General features: G+C 39.8%; 1 protein-coding gene across 1 annotated transcript; it reads left to right on the top strand.

The window, feature by feature from the left end:
- Positions 1-272: 272 nt before the first annotated feature.
- Positions 273-27,798, top strand: BMP3 (bone morphogenetic protein 3). The gene is made up of 3 exons (XM_057725501.1): positions 273-1,061; positions 16,758-17,668; positions 23,983-27,798. The coding sequence occupies exons 1-3, from the start codon at positions 737-739 to the stop codon at positions 24,172-24,174; spliced, it is 1,428 nt and encodes a 475-aa protein (XP_057581484.1). The 5' UTR covers positions 273-736; the 3' UTR covers positions 24,175-27,798.

Raw genomic sequence — 27,798 nt, forward strand, 5'->3', positions numbered from 1 at the left:
CCACCCCCACCCCACTTCCTCTTCTCTCCCTCCCCCTGCTGGCTTGCTGGTTACTTCCCCCTTGCCTTCTCTCCCGGCTATAGCGGGGTCCCAGCTGCGTGCGAGGGCGAGGGACAGCGAGACTGGCTGCGAACAGTACAGATCAGCCAGAGAACGAAGGCAGTCAGTCCCTCTCTCTCTCTCTCTCTCACCCCCCCCCCACCCCCCCGTTGCACACCACACACACACACGCGCGCGCGCGCGCGCATACACTCAAAACTCGGACTGGCCGCACCGCGGCTGCTCCAATCCTTGCAAAAGGCGAGCGAGCGCCCTCAGGACCGCGGCGCTCAACCCGCTCCGGCTCTGCGCCCGACGCAGCGCCAGTCCCCATGCCCAGCGCGGCAGCTTCGGCCGGCTGTTCCCGAAAATAAGGCGGGGAGGGAGGGTACAGACAGATCCGAAAACATCCCGGCCACACACGCCGCGACTTCAGCTCTTTCTCGGTGTCCAAGTGGAGACGACGCCGGCAGCGCCCTGCGCTGGTGAGGTCCGCGCAGCTGCCGGGCAAGAGCCCACCTGCCGGTCCGCGATCGGCCGGCGCAAAAAGTGGGGCTGGTCGCTGTCCTGCTCAGGCAGCGTCTCGGCTCCGGGCGCCCTCGGGCCAGCTCGTTGGGGGTTCAACCCTCCGCTCTGCTGCCCGCCCCAGCGTCTCAGAGGGACCCCCCAGGACGCAGCAGCGGAAGCGGACCTCGCTATGGCTGGGACGCGCAGACTGCTCCATCTGTGGCTGGGCTGCTTGTGCGTGAGCCTGGCGCACGGACAGAGACTCAAGCAGCATTTTCCCGAGCTCCGCAAGGCTGTGCCCGGCGACCGCGCGGCAGGTGGTGACCCAGACCCCTTCCTGCAGCCGCTCGACAAAGTGTCAGAGCACATGCTGCGGCTCTACGACAGGTACAGCGGCGGCGGCAGAGCCGAGGCGGCGCGGACACCGGGGTCCTCTGAGCGGGGCTCGCCGCCTCTGCGCCCCCAGCCCCTGCGCGAGAGCAACACGGTTCGCAGCTTTCGAGCCGGAGCAGCAGGTGAGTGCCCGAGGCGCCCCGTTTCCGCGGTCCCGCCCCAGGTGTCTCCCGGTACCCCCACGGCTTCCTCATCTGGCCGGTATTACCTAGCGACCTTCTCTCGTCCTCCAGCTGCCCCCCCCCCCCCCCGAGCCCCTCGGTCCTGTCACACCCCGCTCTCCGCCGGTGAGTCAGCCCAGTTATAGAGTCCGAATTGAGAGAGAGAAGTGGAGAGAAGGGCGCAGAGCCCTGGAAGGGGTTGGCTGGAGAAAGTGCGTGAAACAAGGGAGGGGGCTGCCTCCACCCCTGCCTAGCGGGGTCCTCCTGCCCTGGGTATCTGGAGCTCCTCTGGGGTCCCTTGTGCTGATGTTTCTTAAGTCGGTCAGCGGAAATTTCCTTGGACTGGGCTTTAGCCTAGAGACAGATGTCATTTTATGCCAATCCCGGGGCACCAGAGAGAAGAGTCACACTTGAACCAGACGCCTTCCCTTAGCCTTTCAGACGTCGCTTCTCCAGACCTTGCACCTCCTCTTAACTCGAGTCCTCTGTGTTACCGTATTTGACACTTTCTACTTGATAGCCCCTGGGTGGCAAACACACAAACGAAACCAGGTGCTGGGGTGTTTCGATTATTTAAAACCCATCTGGGCAAATAGGGGCTTTACCACCCACCCTGGGAGGAGTTGGGAGGGAGGGGAGCAGCAGTGGATGTAAACACCTCTTGGAATCTGCCGATGAAAATCTGCTCATCCCATTTTTCAACACACAGATCACTGCGGACTGAAATTCATGGCTTAACAAGGTTTCTCCTGGCCCCTGTGGTGAAGCGAATAACTTATGCTAACAGCCTGCCTCCCTTGTGCTAACAGCTTGAGGGAAAGTTTCCTGGACACTAACTCGCTTTATGTGCTTTGAGGATGCACCAGGCTTTTTTTGTTCACTACATTCATTATAAAGGGAAATGTCACTGCAAAGCCTGTCTTCAGTGAACTGTTGAAAAATAGCCAAGAATCGTCAAGTAAGGAGGCCATGCCTCATGCTCTATCAATTCTGTCAGGATCACTAGAAAGAAATCTCCCAGGGCTTTGATAAGTAGGACTCCTGGAAAAGAGGAACATGAAAGCATCCATCAAGGAGAGCCCTGGGTTGACACTGTAAATATGCTCTAGAGCTCATAGGCATGATGACATTTACAATAAATGTGAATTATGCTTTCTAATGCAGAAGTCTTTAGCTAGAGTCTGAGCTGAACCAGATTTCACTTTCTTCTTAAAACCACGAGCATGATCTATAAGGAGTTGGCCTCTGCTAAGGAAACAGAAACCTGCCCTGGGTTGTCCACAGTGTGTCAGCCACTTGAGAAGGCTGTCCTGACAGCTGACCACACCAGTGAATGCCCTGTTTACTTTAGTGCAACTCCAAGGGCAGAGCTCAAGGAGGAAGCAGTGCGGGAGAAACAAGGGAGGTGGGGTGGGCAAGGCAGGTGGCCACAGTGAAGATACTTGAATTATTCTTATCTCGATATTCATTTTCTTGGTAACATTCCTAGGGAGTAGCTGAGGCACCCATGAGATGAGTAGTATTTTTGGTATCAGCAAATTTCACTTCAGTATGAATCACAAGGTTTGGAGGTGGCATGTGAGTTTGCTTCATTCACACCTATTGTATGGTGTTTTTGCATGTTTGTTTTAGACTGAGAGAACCACATGTGGAAGATGGATAAGGATTTGAATAACGCAGGCCCCATTTACTTTTTGGCTCCAACTGACTCCGTGCATTATAATTTCAGAGTGTCCCTTATCAGCCTCTCTGTAGTCTTATACCATCAAATGATAAACTCTGATACGGAGGCCAGAAGTTCCCTTGAAATGATGAATTGCAGCTTGAAACATATATACAAGGCTGTGTGCGCTGATAAGAAAAGTAATTCCTTTAGCATCCTAGATACTGTCTTAATGACTTATTCATCAAATGTAGACACTGGTTTTTGTGGAAGCCGAAGTGTCCTGTTACTACGTCGGGGACTCCTGGTGAGGTGGTTTGCCTTGGACCCCTTCCAAGAGTGTTTAGTTACTAACACACTAGAAAGACCTTATTATAAGACAGTTCTGGCTTTAATAAGGCAGGACTCCAGGAAGGTGCTAAGGCTTTCGTGTGTCTCTCTCCTTTATCCATATCAGCATTTCCATAACACCCTTCATCTTGTGACATGTGTTCTGATATAGGTGAAAGATGCTGTCTGCATGGATAAATTAGATATGTTTTCTAGTCCGTAGTGTTTAGGTTTCCCAACATATGGGCTTCTCTGTACTGAGGATGTTACAGATTTTAATGGAAGGTCAGCTGTGTGCTGTATCTATGGAGAGGCTACTGATCTGGCGGACTTTCCCGGTGCTTATTTAGCCTGAGTTATAGCCTTAGAGCCCTATTTGCTCCTTGGAACATACCTGATCAAAATTATTTATTGTTATAAACCTAGAATATCTTTGGTTGAAATTTAGCTGCTGTGGTCTCCCTCTGATTACTTTCTACTTAAACCATTACTTGATGGTGGGTGGCATTCATCCTAAGTACACTTTCTGCTAACCCCTTTCTCCTCCCTCAATGCTATGCAGTCGATGTGCCAAACCCGTAAGTTTGGAGCACTCAGAAGTCTTTTTGTGATGTGTAAGGCTTTACATAAAGATATATTTTTATCTTTCCCTTTGTAAAAGGTGTACAAAATTATTGATGACAGAGAAGTTCGCTTTAGAAAAACACACCGTCTTAAAGGAAGACAAGAGGGATGTGAAACCATTTTCATTTTAATCTTAGTTTAAGTTGTCCTTGGCTTCTATGTAATAAAAGGAGAATATTTTACATGATGTTTTCTCCTGACTTGATCCTTTAAGATACATACTTTGTGTCCACTAGTTTCTCATCATTTCCATCAGTCACTTAATCTTATTTTTCTTAATCATGAATTTAACCTCTTTAGGGAAAGCAATTAAAGCACAGATGTTCTTATTAGGAAACTATCATGATTTTAATTTATGACATATAACTACAAAAAGATTGCATTTCAGTGGGTTTATGTAGCCTTAAAAAAAATAATACAGACTTCATAGACAAAAAGAAAAGAAACTTGAGGAAAGTAGGACCCAAAAGTGAATATTTTCCTTCAATAAGAGAGGGGAGAGTCTTTCCTACTATAACCAAAAATCTTTTAAAATGAGGAATTATAATGTGACATGTTTCTGAAGTGCAACGCTAAAATATAAGGCTTTAGGAAAAATATAATTAAGGGCTGAACAATCATTCCAATAGGAGCCAGTCCTGTGAAGTGCATGGGCCAGTGGGAAAGCATCATTTTTGGTGGATTTGATGGCAAAGGGATGTAATAACTTTATTAAAACACTGTTACCTTGAAATTCCTGGCACCTAGGAACTAGATTTGAAATTAAAGAGTACTTAGATTATCTGATGTTTCTATTCAAAGGACAATAGTACATCTGGAGAAGGGGAGCTGGATATGCAGCTGCTTTGAATTACACACGACTTTGAATACATGATAGCCCTTAATGAAGTTTTACTGTAACAGGCAAGACAGCTTTACAATCTCTGACATTTAAAAATCCATAATACCATGAATTCTTGATTATCTATGCTAATGGAAAAGAGAAAGAGAATGAGTTACATAAAAAATAATTTAAATTTAGCTTTTTAGTATAGTTAGACATACTCAAAGAGACCATGAGGGTCAATGAAAAAAAATCCCCTAAGCAGATAATTCACTCAGGGAATATTTGTGCATTAAAATATTATATACATAATTAAGAATATATTAAAAGGGTTACAGACATTTTATCTAAGCAGTGGAGATTTATAAGCACTTGACTGACCCGGTTCAGATTTTTCTAAAAATTAAATAGAGATGTGAATGTCAAACCTGCTCTTAAGCATTTTGGAATTATACAATTTTGTATTTGGAAGAGGCTTTAAAAAAAGCAAGTCCAACCCTTTATTTAAATGGAAGAAGAAATGGGCATCATGATGTATTTGCCAGACAGTTTTTCAAACATACTGAGCTCATCTCAAAACCTATGAATTCTAATCATCTTATCTAATTTTCTAGGAGAAAATTTTTTAAAAGAGGATCTTTAAAAGACGTTAGGAGGTGTTACATAAAATTGCATTTCATGGTCAAATAAGTTTGGGAAAAATGATCAGTTTGCTTTGGGACCTTTCAGGGTCTTTAAATGCTAGTGAACCCTCTTAAGAGTGGATCACTTTCTCCCCAAGGGGGCATTTTAGAGAATTGTGATTATAAGAAATCTATTTGGGGAAACATTGGTTCAGAGCCTTCCTAATTTCTCAAGAAAGAAAGTATGCAAAATTCAGGTGAATATTAGGACTGAAAACTGTCTCATGTTTCATTTGTTTACTCAGGATGTTTACTTACACTGTTAGTTTTTGGACTTGAGTCTAAATGGCATTGTACAGTTGGCCCTCCATATCCCTGGGTACCAGGGATCCAACTACAGATTGAAAATATTTGGGAAGAAAAATGTCAGAAATGCCCCAAAAGCAAAAGTTGATTTTGCTGAGTTATAAATACTCTAGAGATGATTTAAAGTATATGGGAGGATGTGCATAGATTATATGCAGGTACTATGCCATTTTATTTAAGGGACTTAAACATCTGTAGATTTTGGTATCTGTGGGGGTCCTGCAACCAGTTTCCTGCGAATATCAAGGGCCGACTATACCGTCTTCCTGCTTAAATGTTTTAAATGTCTCTGAATGTAATTTTAGAGTTACTGTCAAGTTAAATTTTATTTTGCCTGTTTCTTTATTAATTCTCCTTCATTGTTTTCTTCTATAAGATTAACATGTATTATTTTATATCTAATCTGGTATTATTCTTTTAAAAGAACAGCTACTTTGTAGAAAAAATTCACTAGAAATCATACAAATCACTTTGTAAATGTTTTATCATAATAAATCCCTTGGTTATAGACACCTATCAAATATCTTATATAATCCCCATTGTTTGTTATATTTATTAGATATAATAAAACTCATACCTATCAAAAAGCCTAGTGAAAATTATTGAGCAACTTTACATATACTTTGTATTTGCTATTTAGGATTTTTGTGCTCCAACATCAGAACTTTTCTCCTAAAATTTTGATGGTTTTCCTATTCATCCAGTTTGTATATCCTAATGATCAGTATCTTAACTTTATTTCAGCTGTATGGTGGGAAGAAGTTTGGCATCACAAATAGCCTCTATTTGAACTTTCCTATGCCAAGTTTCAATTCAGAGTGAATTTTTATGTTTATGGTATGAACCCATGAAAATAGAATTTTGTAATGGAAGCATTGACATAGTATTAATCAAGTGACACAAGTATACCAGGATAATATCTACTTTCGACCATAGTAAATCATGGCAGTGTGACCAGAGAGCCCTCATCTATGCAATATATTTAGAAATCCATAAAATTGCTAGTCTATTTACATGTTAGTAGTGGTTGTATCCTAAAATATTGGTACCTAAAGCAATATACTTGGTAACACACATTTTCAGGGATGATATTATTAAAGGCATGGATGTCTATTTGTCTAAAACATCTGCATGAACATCATAAAGCCAATTGACCATGGTGTTTTATTAACTCCTTCAGTGATCTACCTTCCTTTATGGTCCATCATTCCTTGGCAATAGAACTACAGTAAATGCAATGCCTTGATTTTATTTGGGCACACTATGAATAAAAGTGCTTAGACAAACTGATTCCACAGTATTACCAACTTCAGTATGTTCTTCTTACTTTATTGAGTGAGTAAATATTAAACACTACTATTAAATATTATAGTGAGTAAATGTTAAATATTCCTTTTATAAAATAATTGCATCCAATAGCTTTAAAAATGAAAGATCCTTTGCCAGGGTCCTCTGATTTTACAGTTAAAACTATTGAGGCCCAAAATGATCTTATTTGCTTTTCCTTCAAAGAAAATTTTAATTTAATTGCATGGAATCAATCTAAAGACTGTTTGAATTGAGTATAATTGCTACTTAGGCATGTGTTAAGATAAATGGTTTTTAAGAAGAGAAGAAATTCTTAGTTTCAATTTTTCTATTACCTGCAGCTAAGCATTAAGAGATCTAAATGCTAATCTTGGCTGAATTGCTAATTAATAAAGTTATCTAATGTTGCTAGCCCTAGTTTTGTCATCTAACAAATGGGTTAAGTCACGCCTACAGTGCTAGTCTCACAGAAAGATGGTGAAAATTAACTGAAAAGAATTGAGTGTGAAAATGCATTAAAAGTTTGGAAGCCCAATGTGAATGAGTTATTCTTCGTATTTTGAGATATTGTCTCTCTCTAGCTTCCCATGAAACCTTAAACATACATCAAACATTAATAATGTGCAATTGTTTGTAGCACAAAGGATATATCTAGGTAGCAATGTAAATATGAAGAGGTAGTAAGTCCTCTTTTAATACAATCTATGATATGCCAAACCTACATTCAAGAAATTACTATTTCTGCCCTGACCTTGGTGGCTGTGTGGAGCAGAGTTGCACCTTTTTTATAGTGATTTCTTGAATTTAGTTTTACCTCAAGGTAGCGTCCCTGGATTAGCAGCAGCAACATCACCCGGGAACTTGTTAGAAATTCTCCAGCCCACCCAACCATCTGAATTATACTCTGAGGGTGGGGCACAGAAACCTGTTTTCACAAGCCACCAAGGTGATTCTGATGCTTGCCTGAGACACTCTGATCTAAGCCCACGTCCCTGGAGTCTTAAGTATCTTATAACCAGCATCTGAAATCTAGGATTGATTAACGTTCTAGTTCTGGTCTCATCTGGCCCTTTTAGTGGGTCTTTCCCTGGACAAATGGTTTATTAATTCATATAAGGGTAAGTTTCTTTTACTTTGGAAGGTATATTAATGTCTTTATGACAGTTTTACCCTGGGGAGGAGTTCAAAAGTAAGTTAATAAAGACCACTTACCCTTCTTTCACAGCTGCAGAGAGTTGGGGGCCTGATGGGTTTGCTAGAAAGAGGATGATGGGGCAGGGGCCAAGCCTCTGGAGGGCAAAGAGCATATCTCATTTCATGCTTGTATTCTGAGGTCCTGGCATAGTTTGCCACACAGTAGGCACTCAATAAATATTTCAGTTGAGCTGAATTAGATGTTCAGGGGACTAGATAAGAAAAGATAGTAGAAAAGCTATCAGCCAGGCAAAAAGATCCTTTAAAAGTAAACTCGCCGTGAAAGAATTTCCCACGAGGCATTTTACCACATAAATGTGGAATGGCAAAACTATTTATTTTATATACTACTGTTCTTGTAATGCTTCTTTTCTGTTGAACTGAAACTCTATACAGTACTTATCCCCAAGAAGGCCTTTTGCCGACTTTGGGAACTTGAAACTACTTGAAAGTTTTTTCACTTTGGTAAGAAGTAGGAAACACTTTAGAATCTGGTAAGTTTACACAGATTTGTTGCTTCTTCAACAAATTTAACAAGTATTTTTCAGGATATCAATGCTCCAGACTGTGCAAAGTATTAGGAATTCAAAGATTTATCTGGAAATGGGTCTGCCCTCCGAGAGCTCACAGTCTAAGGATACCCTTGGGTGGAGGCTAAGAGTAGATAAACTGATTCGTGAACATTTTGCTGTTCTAGAAAAACATATATTGTATCATCTTTGGCCATGTTTTACTTTGGACGTAGAGAATGGTTGTTTTGAGATCCCATAAAAGTCAGTCATTTAACTGGAACTCTGCAAGAAAAACAGCATTCTGACTCTGTGTTCTATTTAGGATCTCTCCACCTCGCCTTTGCCCAGAAGCAACAGGTGGCATAGAGGAAATGCAGCCTTGACTCCATAATCTGCAGCAAGTATCCACCCAGTGACCATGGGGCATATAGGGCCCTGTCCTAGGTACCCTGGCATTTCTAGCAGCTGTGCTTTGTTTGGAGAAAGAGGTGGAAAAAGAGTTGTCCTTAGTTACATATTTTCTGTATGACTAAAATGTTTTCCCTGCTTCCTGGGGATTTAACTAATCATCAAGATTTCATTTAGTCTATTTGTTTTAAAATCAGACTTTACATAGAAAGCTTTTCATTGTATGTGCTGTTTCCCTTTGAAAATGTTCTGTGTGGGCCAGCCCGAAGGTGACCTTCCACTCACCACTCCCTGGGCACCTCCTCGACTACTCCCTGAGAAGAACTGAATTGTCACAATAGTACAGCTGGTCCCAAGCTGCAGCCTTGCTGAGCCCTTGGTTTCATGAGGTGCAGGTGCTTTCTTTTCAGATGAAAACAAATAATTTTTCTACTTTTATCTAATAACCAAACTCCTAAAAAAAATCCATATTGGCAATGGAAGACCTAGGTTCCTCTCCAAAATCAATGCTCACCAGCTGGCTGACTTTTATGGTCTTTCCTTTTTACATTTCTACAATGAATAGGTTGGACTAAATCTGTTCATTCATAAAAGAAGCATTTATTGAGCACTGCTTAAGAGTTAAGCCCCATGCTTGGGACTGAAGAGTCTGAGGTAATTACTATAGAGCCTTGTCTTTAAGGAATTTATGGTCTCAGGAAGGAACAACGATATGATGGAAATTGTAATAGAGGCAGGGTCTGAACTGAAGGAATCGGTTGTTGTGGCAAGCTTGCCTCTGCTTTGCCTAAAAAACCAAAATCTGGGTAATCAGAGAGAACTAGGCTGTGTGAAGACATTTCAGGGAGAAGTGGCGGCAGCAGCAAAGTCCTAACAGCCATGCAAAGGCTTGTTCCGAAACTCACTTGCTGTCTAAACCTCTGTCCAATTCACAGGTGCTGTGACTCTAGAAAATTCAGAATAAGATTATAACGCCAGTGGCACATCCTAACTAGAGCACAGTAGACATAGTTTCAGCAAGGAAAATCCAAGCTTGTGCTAGTGCCAGCAAACAGTAAGAAAACAGCACCACCTATTGGTAGTTATATTTTGGCATCAGAAACATTTCCTTGGGAAGAGCTGGAAATAGAGCCTATCATGGTTCCTTGCAAGGGATCTGAGAGGTTATCTAGTTCACCTTTCACACCTTCCCTACCGCAATGAGATCCTCCTGTAACAGTCTTGAATTGTGACCGTCTCTCTTCTGTCTGTCTGGTCCCACAGAGGGGTCTCACCATCAGGCTAGAGCCTTAGAAAGTCATTACTTACAATGACCTGGATTCTGCCTCCACTCAGCTATCACCTTTAGACCTAACTCTCTTCTTTGACACTTAACAGGAAAAACTCTGATGTCTCTGCATCCCCTTCAAGTATTTGCAAATAATTCTCATGTCACCATTTAATCTTTTATTTTTCCTTCTCCAGAGCAGGTATTTTCTCCTTAACTCAAATTTGTAAAAAATAACTTTAAGATAAGACCAACATCTTGATTACTTTCCTAGTTGCTCTCTTTTACATCTATAAACTAGTTAAAACGAACACCCAGAATTAAGCATGCATCTCTATAGATACAATTGGATTGGTGAGGCACACAGTTAACACTCTGTAGTACCTGAAGACTACAAACAGCCTAAAACTACATAAACTATTGTTTTGTAACCTGGTCACACCTGCCATTGTTTTTAAATATCATTATTATATGTTTGTTCTTACTAATCAGAAACATACCTCCATTTTCGGATTCATTGATTCCAAACAGGTAAGTATAGGAATATTTCAGAAGACTAGAAAAAGTGAATACAAAAGCATTTCCTGTTCATCGATATTTCAACATAAATATCTTCTTCACAGATAAATCTACTACCCGTGGGGAAGGGAGAAAAGGCTACTGAAAAACTGTTCTTAGGTGTGTGAGAAGATACTTTTTTGAAGAGTTAAATTACTATAAAATCTAAAAAAGCATGAGAGTAATTGAATAGGTATTGTTACCACATATTTCAACTTGCAGGGAGGTATTTATCTCATTCCGATTTACTCCTCTTGACTCATCTACTCAACTGCGTCCAATTCTCTCACTACTGTTTTTGTCCATTTATAAATACTAAGTATTTGTTGACTTGTTTCAGAGAAAAGAACACTGACTTGCTTGGAAATGAAATGCTTTAAAGTCACGGAAGGCAAAAATGAAGTGTGGGTTAAAGAAAACAAGGAATGTTTTGTGGAATTGTTGAGACTTCTAGCTCATTGTTTTAAAGAGGTGTGGAGAAGGGAAATGCAGGACAGGCAGAGGTAATGCGTCCCCTCTCCTGGGTGCAAATGGCAAAGGCATCGAGTGCCACACATCATACAACGCCTTTAGTTAGGAGCTAAATGTGAATTGGCCATTCCCTTTTTGAGTTCTGACAACTTAGATGTCTGGAAGCACTTCGAATGACTATGTTAATGTGGGGTATTTTTATAAGTTTCCATTAAACAGTGGAAATATTGCTTATGTAAAAGCTTCCAGATAGGCAGCACTATTTGTGGCTAGAATGTGCTCCTTTTACTTATCTCTTCCCCAACACTCCCTTTTCCCCCCATTCATTTTATTTTTTTTTTTAAATTGAAGTATAGTTGATTTACAACGTTGTGTTAGTCTCAGGTGTACAGCAAAGTGATTCAGTTATACGTGTATACATATATTTTCAGATTCTTTTACCTTATAGGTTATTGCAAAATATTGAGTGTGCTATACGGTAGGTGCTTGTTGGTTGTTTACTTTATATATAGTAGTGTGTGTGTGTTAATCCCAACATCCTAATTTATCCCTCCCCACCTTACACTTTGGTAACCATAGGTTTGTTTTCTATGTCTATGGGTCTTTTTCTGTTTTGTATATAAGTTCATTTATATCATTTCTTTTTTAGATTCCACATATAAGTGATAGCATATGATATGCATCTTTCCCTCCTTATTCTTAAGAGTCTAGTTAAAGGTTGCTTCTTCCCTGTGTGTCCCTGTTCCCCGTACATGGGGAAAGTAAATTGCTCCCTCCTCTGTGCGCCAAGAGCATAGTTAACACCTTTGATGGCAAGTAGCATCATCATGGTGTAGCTCCCCGCATATTAATCTTTTCCACTTGTCCCAGTGTGAACAGCTGTGGCCATTGGGCAGCCCTGGGACCCAGCCAAGGGTCCAGCGCCTAATAGGTGTTCAATTCATATTTGTTAAAGTAAAACATTTATTTTGCTTTAGTTCCTGTCCTTTTTTGGTTGTAGTGGTTGTATATGTGTAATACACAAATAACAGAATTGAAGCTATGTGTATAATCCCTTTGCCATAAAGCACTGTTGCTCAACTGCCCATATAACTCTATTTTAGAGCAGTTTTTTGGTCTTAGACTTTTGATTGCATATTGAACTGATTAGCTACAGCTGCAGGGAAAATTTTAAAGTAATCACCAAAATTATCTTAATCTAATGTCTTTAATAAAGGAAGGTGTGTTGCATTCTAAGAAAATAATCTTTTGCTCAACTTACGTTTTGGTTTGCGTGTTCATGTTTAGCAAATTCCTACTTCTTCACTGCGTTTGAAAAAAAAATGCCTTTTTTCTTTCCTTTTGGACTATATGGCCACAAAAATGGTGGTCACTGCGCTGTCCAAGAGAAATTTACTTTGAACCACAAATGTGAGCCACATATGTAATTTTAAAATTTCAGTAGCCACATTAAAAAATATGAAAAGCAAAAGGTGAAATTAATTTCACTAATATATTACATTTTAAATGTTCTGCACCCACAGCAACAAGCAATTCTGAACGCCAGCCGGGGGTCTGAGAATTCAACTGAATTCTGACACTATGTACCTGAAGACGGCATCAAATTCCATAGGTAAAGGGCTCAGTCCTACAAGACTGTCCTCCACTTCAGATGCCAGTCCCAAACCCATGTGGTTTCCTGTGCTTCTGACCAGTTGGCTACAGATTGGAGTTTCCTACAACCCCTTCCTTGGGTTTGGTTAATTTGCTAGAGTTGCTCCCAGAACTCAGGAAACCCATTTATTCACTAGATTACCAGTTTAGTATAAAAGGATATAACTCAGGAATAGCCAGATAAAAGAGATGCATAGGGCACGGTAGGGGAAAGGGCTTGGAGATTCCACACCCTTGCTAGGTGGTACACTCTCCCGCTCTCTAGCCTCCACATGTTCACCACCTGAGAGCTCTCCAAACCTTGTTTTTTAAAATTTTTATGGAGGCTTCATTGTGTAGGCATGGCTGATTAAATCATTGGCCATTGGTGACTAATTCAAACCTCCAGCCCCTCTCCCCACCCCAGAGGTGAGGGTTAGAGCTGAAAGTTCAAATCCTCAATCACAGGGTTGGTTCTCAGGCAACCAGCCCCCATTCTTAGGTGAACTCCAAAAGTAACCTCATTAAAATAACAAAGGACACCTTATGGCTCTCATTACTTAAGAAATTCCAAGGGTTTTAGGAGTTCTAGACCAGAAACGGAGGCAAAGACCAGATATGTATTTCTTATTATAAATCACAGTGCCACAACATTTAACCCAGTGTATCCAAATATTATCATTTCAACACATAATCAATATAAAATATATTAATATGACATTTTGTACTCATTTTTGTACTAAGGCTTCGAAATGTGTGTATTTTACATTTACAGCACATCTCAATTCAAACTCAAGTGACTAGTTGCTATCATATTGGACGTTGCGGGTCTAGTTAGCTAACATTCATTGTTTTTTCCTATGGGCTGTGTGCGTTACCCGCATTCTTTAAATTAATTCTCAACTCTGCCGTTGGTACTATTGGGCATTGATACATTTTACAGGTGAGCAAACTGAGACTTGAAGAGTTTAGGTAATTTGCTAATTTGAGTAATTTGTTTTTTTTTAGTAATTTGAGAACAGCTATTGGGTGTGGTGGAGCTGAGGCAGGACTATAGGGCTCTGACTTCAAAGGAAAGCACTGAATTAAAATTAGAACCATCAGAAGAGGCAGTATGGTGAATTCTGTGACATTTATGAGACGATATGGAGGATTAGACACAAGGTGGAGGCTGGTTAACAGCAGGGCACAAGTTATCTGGAAACATGTTTGAAAGAAGGAAATATTTTGAAGCAACATGCAGAGGGAAGGAATAGGATTGATTTCCCGATAAGACACCACCACCCACATCCCTCGGAGTTCATTTCTCCCCTGCCAGTGTGTTTGTTTGGCAAGCATCCGATTGCCACATACTTAGAACGGAGTGACTTCTCTTCCATTTTAAATTTTCATCTGGGTAAAAGTATACGCTCTGGTGACTGGTATGAATTAAAGCTAGAGTCTGAACAAGCCTGATGCCATGGCTTTGTTATAAAGGTCTGTAAAATATTATCCTGGTGTCATGGATTATACAAACGTTCACAAATGGCGATTTCCTCCTTTTCCTTCACACGGTGTTAGAAATGAGTAAAATATGTTTCCCACTGCACCTCCTTATACTTGGGGACTCGATGAACTCATTTTAAGTTTCCAGATCTTTATAAAAATGTTTTGTTTTTTCTAAAATATGTGTTTGATCAAGAACACAATTTCACGATTGCGTGTCTGTTTCCAAAACAAATATGTATGTGCAACAAGTGCATGGAGGAGGGCTCAGGCTCTGGTGACCGATCCCAGGACAGGAGATGCTTGAGTCTAACCTCAGCCTTCCCATTAGCTCAGTAGATGATCTCAAGCGCAGGAACCAACTTTTGCCCTTTCTAATCAATCGTGCATTCTGTTACTCCCTCTCATTTCTGCATTTGAAGACTTGGAAATACAAATTGCCCAGTTTCAGTAATTTGGTTGAGCTCTATAGAAGCAATTCAGCTCTTAAATTCATGTAATGTCAACAACTTTAGACAAGCTCCACAACAGCATTAATTCTTCATGACACTTTCAGATGTGTGACATTTGTTCAGATACTATCTGAAGATGGAGCTGTATGGTCTTGCTTACCCACCCTCATCCCGCACCCTTAACTTTGTGAAGCAGGTAGAAGAAGGTGTAATCCCTGTATTATGGTTAACACCAGCACTAATAACAGTAATAATTTGTGCTTAAGAAATACTTACTGGACCCTTTATGAACTGATTTACACACATCTCATTTAATACTGATGACAGCATTATTCCACTAAATGAATGAAAACACTGTCATTCCCAGTTACATAACTAATAAGTAGCTGAGCCAGGACTTGAATCAAAGTGAGTTTACCTCCCCCGATGCGTGTAACCAGTAGGCCAGACCCTGCTTCAGATAGGATGCTATTATGACACTGTGCCAAATTTAGAGGAATAGTTCTTGGTAGTCTCATAATTAAAAGCCAGAACTCTCAGCTCTCATACCACTAAGTTTATGATTGTGTTTCAGTACAGGAAAGAGAAAATTAGTAAAAGTGGCTGATCCTTGCTTTCATCTTTATCCAGTTTATAAAATCACTCCTTTTGTTTAATTGTGGTGAAAATTACATAATTTAAACATATTTAATTTGATTTAAGTGAACAACTCAGGGGCATTTGGTATCTTCACAGTGTTGTGCAACCACCAAGTTTATTAGTTCCAAAAGAGTTTTACCATCCCCAAGCAAAACCCCGTACCCATGAAGCAGTTTCTTCACTTTCCTCCCTCTCCTCAGCCCCTGGCAAACACCAGTCTGCATTCTGTCTCTATGGATTTACCTGCTCTGGATATTTCACATAAATCGAATCATACAACATGGGACCTTTTGTGTCTGACTTATTTCACTTAGCACAATGTTTTCAAGGTCCATCCACATTGTAGTGTGTATCACTCCTTCATTCCTTTTTATGGCTGAATAATATTCTATCATATGACTATATCACATTTATTTATCCATTCACCCATTGAGTTGTCCCTACCTTTTGGCTATTGTGAAGAGTAGTGCTGCTATAAACATGCATGTACATGTACTTGTTTGAATACCTGTTTTCAGTCCTTTTGGGTTTATACCTGGAGCAGAATTGTAGGGTCATGTGATATTTCTATGTTTAACTTTTTGAGGAACTGTCAAACTGTCTTCCACAGCAGCTGAACCATTTTACATTCCAACCAGCAACGTAAAAGTGTTTCAATTTCTCCACATCCCCACTGATACTTGTTATTTTGGTTTTTTTTAATTATTATTATTATAGCCAGCCTAATGTATTTCAAATGGTACCTCATGGTTTTGATTTTCATTTTTCTCATGACTAATGATGTTGAGCATCTTTTCATGTGCTTGTTGGCTATTTATATATCTCCTTTGGAGAAATGTCTATTTGATTCCTTTGCTCATTTTTTATTGGTTTGTTTGTCTTTTTGTTCTGAGTTGTAAGGGTTATTTTTATATTCTGGGTCCTAGATTTCATCATATATATGATTTGAAAATATTTGCTCCATTCTGTATGTTGTACAGACCTTCCTGATAACGTCTTTTGATGCACATAATTTTAAGCTTTGATGAAGTCCAATTTATCTATTTTATCAATTTATCTATTTTTTTGATTTATCTGTTATTTTCTGTTCTTACTTGCACTTTGGGTGTCACATGTAAGAATCCACTGTCAAATCCAAAACCATGAAGATTTTACCCTTATGTTTTCTTCTAAGAATTTTATGATTTTAGTGCTTATATTTAGGTCATTCATTCATTTTGAGTTAATTTTTGTATATGATGTGAGGTAGGGGTCATGTTTACTCCTGTTTACTTTCTTTTCTTTCTTTTTTTTTCTTCCTAGGAACCCTTGAAAACAAGGAACTGCATATTTTTAACCTGACTTCTCTAACCAAGTCTGAAAACATTTTATCTGCCATATTGTATTTCTATATCGGAGAGCTAATAAATATCAGCCTGAGTTGTCCCGTGTCCCGAGGATGCTCACATCACTCTCAGAGGAAACACATTCAGATTGATCTCTCTGCATGGATCCTCAAATCCGATAGAAACCAAAGACAGCTCCTGGGTCATCTTTCAGTAGATGGAGCAAAACCTCATCGAGACTTTGTGTCCTGGCTGTCTAAAGACATCACTCAACTTTTGAGGAAAGCCAAGGAAAATGAGGAGTTTCTCATAGGATTTAACATTACTTCCAAAGGACACCAGCTGCCAAAGAAGATGACACCCTTTCCTGAGCCTTATATCTTGGTGTATGCCAATGATGCTGCCATTTCTGAGCCGGAGAGTGTGGTAACAAGCTTACAAGGGCACCGGAATTTCCCCACTGGAGCTGTGCCCAAACTGGATAGCCATATCAGGGCTGCCCTTTCTATTGAACGGAGGAAGAAGCGCTCTACTGGGGTCCTGCTTCCTCTGCAAAACAATGAGCTTCCTGGGGCAGAATATCAGTATAAGGAGGATGGGGTATGGGAGGAGAGAAAACCTTACAAGACTCTTCAGACTCAGCCCCCTGAAAAGAGTAAGAACAAAAAGAAACAGAGAAAGGGACCTCACCAGAAGAGCCAGACACTCCAGTTTGATGAACAGACCCTGAAGAAGGCACGAAGAAAGCAGTGGATTGAACCTCGGAACTGTGCCAGGCGGTACCTCAAAGTGGACTTTGCGGATATCGGCTGGAGCGAATGGATCATCTCCCCCAAATCCTTCGATGCCTATTACTGCTCTGGAGCGTGCCAGTTCCCCATGCCAAAGGTAGCTGTTGTTCTTTGTCCTGTCCTTCCTATTTCCACAGACTAGAAAGACACGAGTTGAGTGTGTGTTTTCATTTACCAAACCCATCTGGATCTCTATTTATTGCATTCTAAAGTGTAATAGGTAACATGGTTATGCTTGGTCTTTCTTTAATGGTTGTTAAAGTAAAATGAAGTCAATATTCATATGAAGAAGGATATGAGAAAAAAAAGTATGTGTAAAACATGTTTTTTGCATTGTTTCCCAGTACAGTGCATATTCAGCTACACGGTCACGTGTGAATCTTTGCCTGTCCACAACAAGCAAGCCCCAAATGGTAGAAGGCTGATCTTTGAGGGGGGTATTCGGGGAATGAGTGAATGTCATGAGAGCAAAGGGAAGGACTAATTGGATGGATGCCCTGATTCAGAACATTTTTCATAGTCTCTTGTGAGATGAATGGTCATGGGGGTTAGGACCAGGGTTGGGCTAGGAAAACTTGCCTCATGAAATCCACCAGATGCTTATTTCATTTGCTTCCTTGATAAATATCAAAATGGGAGTCTGAATAGGGTACAATGACCCTGTAGACGTCTAAGACTCATTTCAGCTGGTCAGAGCTTACCTGTGTTTCTTCTAAAATCAAGAGGGGCTGAACTTTATCCTATCTGACAAATATATTCTCAGAAGCATCCCCAACCCCATCTCCATCTTGCACAGCAAGGCCAAGTGACCGTTCTCCTTGAATGTAGAGTTAATAAAATATATCGGTGTCCCTTGGCCTTCCGTTAAGCTTATTGCTGCACTTCCATTCTTAGCTTGTAAGGATTTGAATTTTAAATGAAAAATGGTCCTAGCAATAGAATTCAGAGGATATACAGGAGTGTTTTTTGTTTTGTTTTGTTTGTGTTTGTTTTTCACAAAACTTGAAGCGAATCGACTTCTGCTATTGTATGTTAATGGAGGAAAAAAACCCTTTGCCTCAAAAAGTGACCAACTTCTGCTTATACCTCCTTAAAGTAGCATGTTCATGTTACTGTGATCACTGAGATACTGAGGGTAACACACGCAGGAAGCAAGGGGCCGACGGAACAAGAACACTGGCAGCCTCAGGGCCAGGAACTTGACTGACATCCCATTTTCCTGTTAGAATATCTCAGGAGGATGATCTTTCTACATTTTCTAGAGCTTGTGGATTCCACGTTTTGTCCACACAAACACAAAGTAAGGATTATATACGTTTGTAAGGATATAAGCAACCTTGACTTGTCTAAATATTTATAAAGGACATTTTACTGATCAAGCAAAACTTGGTCAAACCAGGATAGCATTTAACACACGGAACAAAGATGCCAAATAGAACAGGCAGCGATTTTACCATGTGGCTTGCTTTGTGGCATTGAGAGGCAGAAATGGATTCAAAATGTCTCTAAACCTGGGATGACTGATTTTAAGTGCGTCTCTGAGTCTTCCAAATAATTCCTCTCACTCTCATAAACTGTGATTTCTTCTAGGTAACCTGGGGAAGTAGTATTCCTCTTGACTCCAGATTTTAGGACCCAGGGAGCCATGACACTGTGGAGATATTCAGTCAGTCAGCTTACCTGGCCCGGTCTCCACAATTACCCCAGTTGGCCTCTCCCATTTCCCGTTGGCTCTGCATGCTTTTCCTGTTCAAAAACCCTGCTTCCGTAGATCTTCATCATGGCTCTCAGTGATCTAAAAAAGAAGACTTCAAAACCTTATGCGGGTTAAGTTACACACAGAAGAGAGAAGTTTAAGGAGTGAAGTGTGTTAGTGCCACAGCGTGGTTAAATGCACACACTCCATCACAGCTGGGTTTCTTAACCTTAAGTTGCCTGCACTTTTCCTGAGGAGCTTGTTAATATGTAGGTTCTAATCCAGTGGTTCTGAGGGTAGAGACTAATATTCTGTGTATCTAACAAGCCCCTAGATGTTGCAAGTGCTGCCGTTCACAAATTATACTTTGAGTCGTCAAATCCTTTTGGCTTAAAACTTGGTTCCGCCTCTTACCAGCTATGTTTTTTTTTTTTTTCCATGCGGGTGGGAGAGTTACTTAAACTTTCTATGTGATGGTTTTCTCATCTTTGAAACAGGTACCACAGTAAATAAAAATATCGTAGTATCTACATAATGAAAACAGTGGGGAAATGAGGTCATAGAGCACCTTGTACTTAGTAGGCACTCAGTACGTTTTTGCCATTGACATGATTATTAACAGCCATTGTTGAGACCGAGGAGAACAGAAAGTCAAGTGCAGGGGTTGAAGAAAAACCACTTAGGGAAAGATCAAAAGAATAAAAGATGTAAGACAAGAAAAAGTGTTGTAAATGTCTCTTGTCCCTTTTTAAAAACATCACAAAGCTTCAAATACGATTCTCCCTTCGGTCCAGCAGTCCATAAGCTCTTTGGAGTGTAACAGAATCAGGAGAGCATCGGGTGCAGCAACCGAACTCGTGGTAATATTTGTCAAAACTTGAGATGGTGTCAGAACTGCAGGGAGATGCAACATGGATAAGGGTGGAGTTTTCTCTCTGAGTTGGAGATTTCCTTTTGCCAAATTCAGAGTGGAAGATTGGCTGTGATGTGGAGTTCTCAGTCTCTCATCACCTTGCGTAGATCTGCTTTTCAAGCTTCCTAGTGGTTCCTTTCAAGCCTTCCAGGCTTTGTGTCTTTCAAGTGGTACAGTCACCTAAAGGATGGGGAGCAGGAAGCAGTGCGAAGCTGTGACATCAGGGGTAATTAATCAGCGTCCCTGTTATCAGCACAGTGTCCAGCATGGTAACCCGAGTAAACTATTTAAATAAAAATATAGTCTGAGCAACCGAGGAAAATAAGGTCTCTGACCGGATCAGTACAAACACATGTGGAATAAGCGAGGCGCCAAAGAACTTTCAGACTGTGGATATACATTCTGCCCCAGAGAAAAGTTCTCCCAGGCCAGACTCCTCTGCTGGCTCTCCTTCCTCCTGGCCTCCTGAGTGAGAGCCTGCTCTCTAGAGCCAGCCTCTTCGTCTGCAAAAGTCGACAACCTGTCCGTAATTCAGAACAGCTGTGTTCTGCCTTTCCCAAATTCCAGGCTTTGCCCTTTCACTGATTCCAATTAGTTTCTGGGCTATCACACCCATGTGGGCTGGACTGGAGGAGTGTGGAGCAAAACCCCGTGGCCTGAGTCAGGAATGAAGGCTCAGAGCTGATGACACACTCTCCCCTGCTGATGCGTTTGTAATCAAATTCAACTCGAGGACATCATCCACAGCTTGGCAGGTGCGGGCCTGACCACTGCAGATTTCATTCACAGACATGGCAGCTTGGATTTTTTTCTGATTTCTAGTCCCTACAGCCAATCTGTTCTCCCAGGGAGAGACCCCTGGCATTCTGCCATGAGATGAGAAATACCCATATAGTTTTAGCCAAGTCGTATGCTTTTGCCTCCCCTCACCACCACAGCAGAGATGGAAAACAGAGATTTCAAACGAACATGATTGAGCCATTGTTGCTGACAGAGGTCCAAGGGAACCGACGGGGACTGGAGGAGTGACGTGAGTTTTGCGTGGAATGCTGAGAAGGCTGGGAATAGCAAAGATCCAGAATTAGGGAGCAAAGTTAAACACTTTGAACCAAGCATCCTATATAAAGAAGAAATTCACATGGAATGAGTTCAGAATGACACATCCTCGATTAATTTCCTGAGGTTTCCAATTCCAGTCTCTGATCATGAAGATGAACTCTAAAAATCCCGTCTTGATACACTGAATTACCTAAGCAAAAACAAACAAACGAAGAAAATAAAACAAATGACCTAAACAGATGTCGACGTCATGTTTCACCCTCATTAAAAAGGGAGACTGGGGAGGAAAACAACACAGGTTTGCATTTGTCATCACTAGGTTTCTCAAGCTACGTAAAGAGAGTTCTGAGAAATGTAATCGGAACTCAAAAACAAACTAATATGATAGACTGGAAAATGTTCCACGCTAGCAAATGACATCGTGGATCTTTTGTGCATGACATAATTATTCCCGGTCATGGCAGCTTGATCAGAGGATTTCACAGTGAGAAAAAAGGGGACAACTCGATAGAAAACTGAGAGGTTCCTGATAAGACACACCAGCCGGGAACTGAGGGCTCGTGCCTGGATTCCAGTGAGCCCACCAGAGATGGCTCAGAGTTCCTGAATCTATCATTTGTGAGTTAGAGCTTATAAAAAAAAAAAAAAAAAAGACAGGAATTTTCCTAGGGAACACCCATGAATATTTTCCATATCTGCACAGGGTCATTTGCTCAGAAACTTTTATTTTTGTTGATGGGAATTATTTCCACAGAAATAGGTACAATGGAGGGTATGTTATTATTTATGAGTACTTCATCCATTTGGCAAGCATTTATCCAGTGCCTAGAGAGCCTGCTCTGCTTCAGGCACTGAGGACTAGCAGTGCACAGCAGGATTTATGGAGCAAGTCCTCCTCTACTTCAATAGATCTACTTTACATGAAAATTAAATAATATAGGAGTCAGTAAAACATTAGCAACAACATAATATTGTCAGAAAATCTATGGTTTTTAAAAAAATCCTTTGGGGCATTACCATACACTGTTTGGATGATTGACTCTTAAGAACAAATCAATAGAGAAAAGTGGATAGCTGCAAAAGTTTCCTTTAGAAATCATCGATACTAATGAAATAGCAAACAGTGGTCATTGACCTCTGTTGTACAATATGTTTGTCAATTACACAGATAGTATTGATGCCACGGGGCACATGATATGCAAAATAGAACAATATAGACTTCTTATCCTTAAGGGGAGAGAATACTTTCCTTTGCAGTGCTAATTAATTGTGAGTTAACTACTCTTTTTAACATACACTTAAAGTCTCTAGGAAGAAAGAGAAAACAAGGGAGCCGGCCATCATCAAGACTAATTTGAAAATAATTTATGCCTGTTAGCAATCATGTTGAAGTCTAATACATGGATAATTTTTTTCACTAAAATTGAAAGATGAGATGAGACAAATCAGATTTGCTCTTTTCCTGCCCCCTCCCCAATCCTGTGTTTTTACAGTGTGCCAGCTTTCTATATTATTTGCTTCTTCCTTGGCTTGTATGTACTCTTAACCTTTAACTTGTCCCAGTTTCCCATACTGGGAGTTTTAGGTGTGTAAAATTAGAACACCAATTCACTGGGGGCAGAGGTGCCTCTGAAACATGGCTCGAAATCTTGACATTAGAAAGCCAGAGTTTTGGCCTAATTCCCACTCCTGAATTGACACATGATCTCTGGCAAGTTACCAAATTCATGTTTCTAAATTTGTTTGAAACAAAACTGGTTTCATCTGCTTGAAAGAGACATTGGGGAGAACTAATGTTGAAAAGTGTGGCATCGCTCATGAAGAAGTTCTTACCACTCTGGCAATACCTAAACATTCTGGGCTTGAAAGAGTGACCAGTCTTCAATGCTCAGCAGAGCTGGATGGCGCTCTCTAAATAAAACCACATGTCTCCCGTGGATGTTAATGGTCCCATTTGGCATTTCTGGGGAACAGCTTTTACCCAGGCTTCTTTGGTCAAACTTCTGACAGCCATGGGATAACCTCAGGCCCTCTAGATTATTCCCAGAAGATAAGCCCCAGGCTAAGACTCTACAGCACTTAAGTCTGAACCCATGGAGCAACAGTGACCCCCAGTGGCCAATGGTGTGGTCTTCTTAAGCACCATCAATTCGTCCTGGTAGTAACCATCAAATAAATCCATGTCTCTTGACATGCTTGTGTTATTTTTAAAACAAAGTATAAATTCCACTATAGCAGTGGCAAAAATATCTATGTTAAACAGGTTCTTGCTGAGGGTTCTTTATGAGTAGCATAGGATCAAGATCAAATTCTTTCTCTTGCAATTGTGTTATTGAAAACAACCTAGGGTGTATTAATCTCCTGTTTGGGGAGTAAGTTATTTTTAATTAAATGATTCTTGCTTAAAAAACTGGATTCAAATCCTCACTCTACGTGTCTACACGACTTTATACATGTCATTTAAGCTCTTTGAGTCTATTTCTCTACCTGTAAAATGTAAGAAACGGTAGTTTTGTTGTAAAGATTAGAAATACTACACATAACATGCCCGGCACTGAGCAGGCACTTAGTAAATGACAACCGTTTTGGTGATGGTGATATTGGAGATTGGGCTGAATGTGTAACGATGCCAGGGCTTTATTAAGCTGTTGAAACAAATTCATAATATATACATTTTAGTGATGAGGGCTGGAGAGTGGAAACGCAGTTTCATCTAACTTGTGTCCTCCCTTTTCTTTTCTAGTCTTTGAAGCCATCAAATCACGCTACCATCCAGAGTATAGTGAGAGCTGTGGGGGTCGTTCCTGGAATTCCTGAGCCTTGCTGTGTGCCAGAAAAGATGTCCTCACTCAGTATCTTATTCTTTGATGAAAATAAGAATGTGGTACTTAAAGTATATCCAAACATGACAGTAGAATCTTGTGCTTGCAGATAACTTGGCAAAGAACTCATTTGAATGCTTAATCAATCATTAGTTTATTTTTATGGACATTTTTTTGCACTGCCAATGCATTTCATTTCAAAAGATTTTTTAATAGTCAAAAGAGAATGAGCAAATAGACTGATAATTTCCGCCAAGGAGAAGTGGACTGTGTTTGTTTCTGAATGTAACTTAAAGCAAGATTAAAGTAAATATGGACATCTCTTTCTTTTAAAAAAAAAATCATACAGGAAAAAGGATCAAACTGTTTTTAGAATTGTTAGAGAACACACTGATTTATTTTTGTAACGGCTTTGAAAATAGATTGGAAAAAACCAATAGCTTATCATTGATCTCTGCTCATAGAGAATAGAATCATTTCATATTTAAAAGTAGGCTTATTGCCTTAGATTCCTGAGCAACTCAGCAAGTGCTGAATAATCCAATCAGCTTTGATGTTTACCTTAAATTTTGTGGAGACCCTTGTTTACCTGTGTTTTTCTCTGCAGGTCATTGTGTAACTCGCTGAGTGGAGAGTGTGTGCTGAGTGTCAGTGTATACGGATGTGAGCACACTGCCAGGGGCCTGTGCCCTCTGTAGGAAGATTTGCTTAACATGGTTTTATAATTCAGTCTGTACAGGATTCTTGGTTTTTTTTCATTTCATGTTCTGGCAAGCGCCATTCAATTATGAGAACTTTACCTAAAAGGGTAGAGTGATCCAAGAGCATATGCAGAGAGTTACCACTTGGCTCAGCCATTAACTTGGAAATACTGATGTTTTCATTTCATGGCCTCCCAGGATAGGGAACCAGCAACCCAATTTTAAAAAACCCAGATGTAATTCTTCTTCCTTATCTATTTTCCACGAGTGCTTTCATATGTTCTTTTAAATGGAACTTAAAAATTCAATTAAATGTTTAATTCTCTTGATATGCTTTTACTTCCTATGAAGTAATCAATAGATACCAAGACTCAGAAATGCAGGGAGTATTGGAGATTTCTTTAAGTGACCAATCTAATCACAATCACATGTTCAATATCACTGTTCAGCCACGTCCAGGTCCAGGCACTTTTTCACATGGATCAAGGCTTTTGGCTCAGACAGGGAATCTATACTTTAGCAAAGCTCACTAAAAATTATCCAACGAGAAGCAGAGTCAAATATAGACACTTCTTGGTTTTTTCCCATTTCCATTTGTCATAAATATCTCCTCTTACACTTTTGCCATTGAGAAATTGTTTCAAAAATCTTTTACTCACTGTATTTATGTGTGTTACAGAAATGTTTTCAGACCATGGATTGCTGTTGATGTTCTATCTGTGGTTAATTCTTATTTCAGTTCAGTCTGACCTGGCTAGAGTCAGCTAAGCCATCTCAGAGGCTGTGAAGTATGAGAATACATGGGGCTTTGTTCTGTCTCTGCCCATAGCTATTTATGGTGGTTCATAATTTAACAACTATTAATTGAGCATATACTTTGTGAAGGACATGTGTTAGCTCTAGTGTCTTCACTGGTAAAATAAAGAGGCGGACTTGTTGAGCTGGAAGGCCCTTCTGCCACGGAAAGCTTGGGTTTATAATGCAGTACTCATTATGTCACACACATCTTCCTTGAATGGATGGTAGCAATAGAGCTAAAAGCACTGCAGGTATTGCTATTCATAAACCCAAGGCAAAAACATCCTACTCTTCAGGTTTATGAGTGAATATGACATTCTCCATGGTTAAAGTAGTATTTCTATCTTATTGGAAACCCATTAAAAGAGTACCATGAACAGAAGTTCTTTGATACTTTTGGAGTGTGTGTTGATGCAATGAACGAGACACACCTGTTCTAAATAATGAATTAAGTCCTGATGCCTGAGGTACTATGGTTTCTTCTAGTTCATTTTTTGTTCTGGTGGCATAAAGATTCAAAATGAGACAACGGATGAAATTATTTTTTACTAAATTTTATCAAAAACTTGGAAGCAAAATTATATAATAGAAATGATCCAGTGCCCTATCCTGGTCATAATGTCTTTCAATAAAGAAAACTTTTCTTTCATTGGTAGATTAAAGTTCTTAATTTAGTTTTTTTCTAGAGCTGTATCAACCAAAACCTCTAGCAATGCCCAATTGTACTTCTCAGCCTTCTTCTATCCAGATGTCTGTTACCTTTCTTAATTTAAATTGATGCCCACTTGTTATAGATTAAATCCTACAGTGGCCAAAAAAAAAAAAATCCTCTAAATAATAAGATTTTGTCTTAAGGAACAACTGATGTGACAAAATTACAACACAATGAAAGAGCTTGGATAGTCTCTTAGCAATCAAAATAGATTTGAGCAGTAGTTATTTCTCGGTGAGCATATAACCATCATTTTCTACTACACTGGTATAAATGGGAAAAAGTTTCGTCCCCCACAATAAAGGAAGATTACTTTTCAGGGGGTTGGAGGGGCTGAAGTAGGGGTTGAAATAAATGAGTTAATATTTTAATTAATAAAAATTTACATGAAATAGTTGGAAAATTGAGTAAGTGACTGTTTCACAATTTGTTAGGTACTAGTGTCTATATAATTACTATATAAACTTTATATAACTCTCTTGATATTAAAATGGCGTTAATGAGAAGGGAAATTATATTTATAATGCCATTTCCTAAATCATGCCTCTTTCTCTTCTTCTCTCTTTCTCTTCCAGCCACCCTCCCACCCCCGTTCCTACATATGAGACACATACACACACACAGTTAGTTAAAAATGAATTTTTTTTTTCAGTAACTATTCTCTTGAATTCAAATTCAGGGGCTGCTGATGTCAGTATAGTATTTTCAAAGTATTTTGTTGTAACCTGTGTAAATAATATGCAATTTATAGGATTTGGGGTTGTAGAATTTAAACTGGAAGATTGGTCTCCTCAGATCTCAGGACTACAATATTCCAGATCAGTTTTGACCCTCATCTAGCTAGATATTAACTGATGATCATTTATTCATTAAGCTGATTTTTTTACCTTAACATTTCTGAAAAAAAAAGCAACCTTTTGCCCATTTATTATTTTTATAGACAATCATGTGTGTAATACTATTATCAGTCTGACTTATAAAAATTTTTTATATAATTACATTATTCAGTTTAGTCTTTCACTTTTCTCTGTGCCAGCAAGTAAGCAGTGTCTGGATATTGACTTGGTTGAATCAAGGTTGGGTTAAAAAATAGCTTTGTACACCTTATGTGTAAGATTAAACATGAGATTGAATAAGATATCTTGGGTAAGTCTGACTTCTCTGTATATCTTTTTCCCTTGAGAATTGTATTTTAATGTAGTTTATAGGTTCTTAAATGATCCCCTTTTCCTAAAAACTAAGCTTTCCCTTCAGCTTTCCACAATAGTTTCTGTAAATGTTTTAGTTGAGAGCTGAATGCTTGTACAGTTGATGGCAATTTTAAAAATATATATTATATATGTATATGGAAAAACTTTTAAAGATGCTTTTAATTTATTTAATGACTGTTGCCTTCCTATCTATAATGGTAATAATTTTCGTACTTAGATGGTGAGAAAAAGTTCTCTTTACTGCAGTTATTACATGCAAAATGACATTTTGTTCTTTAGTATTGCTAAAGAGGCGTATTGCAGTGAAACTATGAA

The sequence above is a fragment of the Hippopotamus amphibius genome, chromosome 3 (genome assembly GCF_030028045.1).
Source record: "Hippopotamus amphibius kiboko isolate mHipAmp2 chromosome 3, mHipAmp2.hap2, whole genome shotgun sequence".
Lineage (NCBI taxonomy): Eukaryota > Metazoa > Chordata > Mammalia > Artiodactyla > Hippopotamidae > Hippopotamus > Hippopotamus amphibius.

Excerpts from the sequence above, each read along its gene's own strand:
- BMP3 (XM_057725501.1), top strand. The coding sequence starts at position 737 with ATGGCTGGGACGCGCAGACTGCTCCATCTGTGGCTGGGCTGCTTGTGC. Across the intron at positions 1,062-16,757 it reads CTTTCGAGCCGGAGCAGCAG|GAACCCTTGAAAACAAGGAA; the intron begins GTGAGTGCCCGA and ends TTTTCTTCCTAG. Across the intron at positions 17,669-23,982 it reads GCCAGTTCCCCATGCCAAAG|TCTTTGAAGCCATCAAATCA; the intron begins GTAGCTGTTGTT and ends TTTCTTTTCTAG.